The sequence below is a fragment of the Neomonachus schauinslandi genome, unplaced genomic scaffold (assembly GCF_002201575.2).
Source record: "Neomonachus schauinslandi unplaced genomic scaffold, ASM220157v2 HiC_scaffold_2396, whole genome shotgun sequence".
In the NCBI taxonomy this organism is placed as follows: domain Eukaryota; kingdom Metazoa; phylum Chordata; class Mammalia; order Carnivora; family Phocidae; genus Neomonachus; species Neomonachus schauinslandi.
In genome coordinates this window covers 1-5425 of record NW_025411085.1, presented here as the reverse complement: position 1 = coordinate 5425, position 5425 = coordinate 1, and the positions used below count along the sequence as shown (strand labels likewise).

The following is a 5425-nucleotide window of genomic DNA, read 5'->3' as shown; positions in this document are numbered from 1 at the left end:
CAGCCTGGGTGCCGTCTCGGGCCCGGCCTCCCCCCGACACACAGGCCGAGTTCCGCCCTCAGGCCGCCGCTCCCCCGGGCCCGGCCCGGCGCCCCTGCCCAGGACCCCCGGCCCGCGCTGGCACGCTCAGGTGGCCCCGCGAGGCCTGGGCCACCTCCCGTCCCGCTTCCTTCAGCGGCACGCCGCCCCGGAGAGCGGGGGGGTGTGGGTGCGCCCGCTGAGACCCCCTGAGCTCGGCCCACCCGCCTTGGGCCCGGGGCACCCCGCTCAGACCCCTCCTCTAGCGTGCCCGGCCGCCCCTGAGTCTGGCCCTGTGCAGCTCGCCTGCCTGCTCACCTTTACCTGCACGCGGTCCTGACCGCCCCCTCCTTCCCTCCTCCCCGGAGCCGAGGGACCGCGCCGCCCTGTGCCCATGTGACTTTCGTGAGCCCTCGTACCTGATTTACATAACAGCCCTCAGTTGTCTAACTGCCCCCAAACAACGATTCTGTACCAACGACCCCGAACCCCTCTGCCCTACCCAGTCCCCGCCTGTCTGTCCTTCCATCATCCCAAGTTACCATCTGCAGGTCTCGCTTACTCTACGTTTGGCTCCAGAAAATTAACTTCCTGACTTATCTCTGAACGTCCACATTCCCTATGCTCGCTGTCTCTAAACTGTGTATGTTCAGCTCCTAAACATGGCCAGCACTAGAAATACCCCTGAAGCTCTCCTTCCTTTCTCCCGAACCACAAACCCTCTTCGCAATCTCTAGATCTTTGGCGGGCCTCGTCCCTACAGCCGTGACATGAGTGAATGATTCATTTTCCGTTATCCTCCCAGCACCAATGAGGAGACTTTATCCAGCCGCCCAGCCTGGTCCAGCCACCCAGCCCAGTCCAGTCCTGCAGGAAGATGGAGACAACCTCATCCCCTTTGCCAAGTGAGTCCTCCCCACCCAGTGGGGACGGGATGGAGGGAAGATGGCACGCCTGGCTTCTTCCCCAACAGGAGTAGCAAATAAGGAACAAGAAGCTCAATGCCTGGTCTCAGGGGACCAATGATTCATTAATTTGTCCCACAAATGGGTTTTCTCTAGAACTACAACGTTCTACACATGATATTCAGCACCAAGGATTCAACAATGAGGAAGATAAGTAATAAACATAAACAGAGAGAACTTACTTTCTGGAGGGAGGACACAGAATGTCCAAATGTAAATATAATTTCAATTAGTGAGAAGTATAAAAAAATAAAACAGGAGCATAATATAATGCAAAATAGAATATTCTGGAGACACAAGTTTAGATAGGGTGATTGTGGAAGACGATTCTGGGGAGCTGAGTTTGAATTGAGATCTGAAAGATTGAGAAGCAGCTGGTCTGATAATAGCCCGGGTTGGGGTGGGGGGGGTGAGGGGAGAAGGGATAGTGAGGGGGGGTAAGCCCCAAGAAAAAAATAAACTCAGTATCTTGTAGGACCAGGAAGCAGGCCAGTGAAACTGAAATTTCACAATCATGGGAAAAGTAGAGAGTAAAGTTGGACAGTCAGGCAGAAGCCAGCTCATACAGGACCTTACAAGCCGTTGGAAAGGTTTTGGATTTTATCCAAAGGGCAGTGGAAATCAGTGGAAGGTTTTCAGCAGGGAAATGGCACAAGCAGACTTTTTTCTTTCTCCCCAATTTCTTTATTGTGAAAAATGTCAAACAAATACCTAAGTAGAGAAAATACTCATCATGAAGCCAGTGTGCCCTTGCTGGCAGCTTCAAAAATTATTCCAGGGACGATCATTTCATCTGTGCGACCGTCCAGCCTCCTCCTACTCAGATTATTTTGAAGTAAATCTCAACCTGTCTGCATTTCACACAACCATGTTTAAACGGTTACTCACACTACTCCGGGCAGAAGAGATGATTGGGAGGTTAGGATGGAAGCAGGGAGAGCAGGAGGAACCCATTGCAATAGTCCGGGCGGGGGTAGATGAGCTGAACAGTGGCGGTGGAAGTGGAAAGGGTGAGGAGTGGTCAAATCGGGTGTATTTTATTTTTTTTTAATTTAAATTAAATTTAATTTAATTTAAAACTTTTTTTTAAAAATCAAAAAAAAAATTTTTTTTAATGTAAGTAGGCTCCACACCGCCCAACGTGGGGCTTGAACTCACAACCCTGAGATCAAGGGTAGCATGCTCTACCTACTGAGCCAGCCAAGCCCCCCGCCCCCGCCTTTTTTAGTTTAAGTGAAACTTTATTTTTTAATTTTTTCATTTTAAGTAATATCTGGGTATATTTTCGATGTAGGACTGACACGACTTGCTGATAGACTGGATATGGGAGTTGAGGGAAAGTGAGGCGTACCAGGTTTGTGGGCTCTGGCAACTGGGCATCTGGGGTGCCTTCCCGTGAGGTGGGGAAGGCTGGGGAGGAGATGTGGACTCCATGTGTGGAGTCCAGGGGGCATAGAGATTTGGGAGTCCTTAGCACAATGGTAGTATTTAAAGTCATGGGCCTGAGTGAGATCCCATAAGGAGAGGTGGAGACGAGAAGAGAGAGGGTCCAGGCCAACCCCTAGGACACTCCCCTGGAGAGCAAGAGGCCAGTCTGCATGTAGTCTGGGGACTTTGGAAGTGCTGAGCCCTGTCCTCAAACCCCTCTGCACACCCCTTGCTACTTAAAAGGATAGCAGTTTATCTGCGTTAGGGGAGACAAAGCAGGAGTGAGCAGAGGTTCTGCTCGGCTGGGCCCTTGTGCTGACCAGCCGGAACCTGCCTGTCACATCAGCGGGGCCGCTGGGGCCTTCCTCTGTAACAGCTGAACGCGGTGTTCCCTGGTTCCGGGGCACAGACGTTTGAGATGTGGCATGAGATCCGAGGCTCAAACAACTGCAGTCTCCAGTCTCGCAAATCAGATCTCACTACCTCCTCAGCTGAAATGGCTAGGAGAGCACGTGGCCAGAGGGTCCCACGGAAAGACGGGACCCCTGAATCCCTGGAGTGAGCCAGCCCCAAGCCTCCCTTGTCCTCTTAGGTGTTCCAGAGTGGTCCGCCGCTCAGCACCCCCCAGCTTGCCTCCCCAGAACCTCGGACTGCTGCCCCAGCGATACGGAGCCCTCTTCTGGGAGAACCTTAGCCAAAGGCCCAGGTGGGTAGACACAGAGAAAAGGAGGCGGAAGTAAGGCTGTGGAGTTTTGCACTAAGCCTTACAGCAATAAGCCCTCGTCTGGGGACCACTGGCCGATGGACACCGTAGCTCCTACTGCCAGACGGACAGGTGCTTGGGAGAGGCAGTCCAAGAAACAGTACAGATAGGGGTGTCCTCTGCACATAGCTCCCCTTTTGTGCTTTACAGCCCCACCGGGACGGAAGAACAGTACACCCCACCCCTGCTGGTATGACGAACGTTGTGCCCTTCAGCGCTCCTTGGTTAAAATCGTACCCACTGCTATCCTATCCTCAGCTAACCTTACCACCTCTTCCCTCTGCTGTCCCCCAACCAGTTGCATCAGTCACCCTGTTTCCATGATCTGGGCTTCCCAAGACCCCTGACTCCCTGTTTTAGTCCAAGCCCTCCTTGAGAGGCCCAGTTCTGCCCTCTGGCCCCTTTCCCCCCATTCTCGGGCACAGAGAGCCACTGGATGCTCCCAGCCTGGCCTGTACCCCCCTGAGGGGCTCCCACCACCAGAGGCGCTTTGCAGAAGAAAGAGAAGAAGGCCATATTTGGCAGGAATGCAGCAGGGACCTGCGGGCATCCCAGCCCGGGTGAGGGCAGTCACTTATCACCTGGAGGATCTAAGGAGGCGACAGAGACTCATCAATGAGTAAGGAGAGAGACATCTGGGCTCTGGGAGCCAAGCAGGGTTTGGGGGCAGGAGGGTTTGAACTAAGGGGTTGAGAGCTTTGAAGGAATTGGAGGCTGTACGGAGATGGGGAGGGAACTGGGGGTGGAGGATGAACCACAGGAGTTGCAAGGAGTGGAAACAGGGTCACTGATGACAGGAAAGCCGTCCACAGAACTGGAGGGTCGTGAGTAGCCACAGGTCACCTCTGAGTCCCTGGACTGAGGGTGCTCCAGTCTGAGGGGAGCAGGAAGCTGGGGGTGGACGGTTGGAAGTCCAGTGATAACACCCCTGGGTCCCAGCAGGAAGTATTTCAGGGCAGAGAGGTGAAGAGTGGAGAGACAGGAAGCCTGGCCTCCAGGCTCTGCGTTCCTAAGCCTCACGTCACCACAGACAGAAGAAGGCCCAGTGGGGCAGCTCTGGGGCTGCATCTGAGCCCCTGGCGCTTGCCGATGACCACCGTGGAGTCCCCAGTGCCACCGAACACCGGGGTCTGGAAGAGGACAGGGCTGCCTATCCACAGGAGGACGGCCACCTTCTCACCGCTGGCCGGTCCCAGGTCTGCTGGAGGAACCTGGTGGGGTGGAGGAGGGTGCGGGGGCTGCCTGGTCTTGGGAGGCCGGAGCCCCAGGTTGGGTGGCTGGCCTGGAGAGGAACAAAACACAGAGAGGCTGGGGGGTGCCTGGGCTTGGGGGCTAGGAAGCCCAGAGAGACCGCCCTTCCCGTTCTCATCCTTACAGCTGCTCTGGTCTCCTTGGAGCCCCCTGGGCCACGGCGGGTCTTGCCTCCCCAGGCCGCTGGGCTCCCTGGCTTCCTTCAGCGCTGTCACAGCCAGCAGGAAGCTCCTCTGCAAGCCCTGGGGGATGGAGGTGCAGTCTGAGGAGTGAGGACGGACCCCATGCCCCCGATGCCCCAGACGCCCTCCGCTGCCCCCGCCCAGCGGGCCCCAGGCTGGTTGGCGGCCCTGGAGCCTCCCCCACTTGTGACAGCGAGGCGTTTCCCCCTCCTCAGCCTCTCCCAGCTGCCCCCACCCCCAGCACTGGGCGCTAACAGCCCCCTTGGCCTCCCTGGTCAATCCGCTCTTCGCGGGGCTCCCCGGGGCCGTCTGCCCCCCGCACCCCCCCCCCCCCCCCCCAGGCCCGATCCCCGGCCTCTGTTCTGACATTAAAAAGCAAGCAAGTCGAGCCCAGAGCGTCTTTCTGCCCGAGGAGCAGTGATGGAGAGGCTCGTGGGGGGGGAGGGCGCCGTCCCCTCCTGCGGGACCAGCTAAAGGGAAGTCGGGCTGGTCCCGCGGGGCCCCGGAAGCCCGCCCCGCCCCCCGCCCCGCGGCCACCGCCCCGCGGCCACCGCCCCGCGCTGCCCGGCCGCCCCCATCCCCTTAACGGGGAGGCCCCGCCCCGTGCGCAGTGACGTTGGACGCCGCTGTCAGCGGGCGCCGGGGGGGGTCGGTGTGGGGTAGAATGGCCGCTGCTGCCGTCACCCGCGGGACCCCGGGAGGTAAGAGCCGGGGCCTCTCGCCCGCCTCTCCGCCCCCGCGCCAGGGGGCGCCGCTGCGGGGCCGGGCCGCGGGCGCGCGCCGCGGGGACCCCCGCCCCTCCTCCCGGCTCGCCCCCA

At 58.2% G+C, this 5425-nt stretch overlaps 1 protein-coding gene across 1 annotated transcript; it reads left to right on the top strand.

The window, feature by feature from the left end:
- Positions 1 to 159: 159 nt before the first annotated feature.
- INCA1 (inhibitor of CDK, cyclin A1 interacting protein 1) lies at positions 160 to 4930 on the top strand. Its single transcript, XM_021694879.2, has 7 exons — positions 160 to 661; positions 824 to 923; positions 3004 to 3117; positions 3325 to 3364; positions 3600 to 3793; positions 4205 to 4370; positions 4552 to 4930. Exons 1-7 carry the CDS (start codon positions 640 to 642, stop codon positions 4696 to 4698), a joined length of 783 nt encoding a protein of 260 aa, XP_021550554.1. The 5' UTR covers positions 160 to 639; the 3' UTR covers positions 4699 to 4930.
- Positions 4931 to 5425: the final 495 nt, after the last annotated feature.

Coding starts and splice junctions, on each gene's coding strand:
- INCA1 (XM_021694879.2), top strand. CDS start 640: ATGCTCGCTGTCTCTAAACTGT. Junction 924..3,003: donor AACCTCATCCCCTTTGCCAA/GTGAGTCCTCCC, acceptor TTGTCCTCTTAG/GTGTTCCAGAGTGGTCCGCC. Junction 3,365..3,599: donor AGTACACCCCACCCCTGCTG/GTATGACGAACG, acceptor TCTCGGGCACAG/AGAGCCACTGGATGCTCCCA.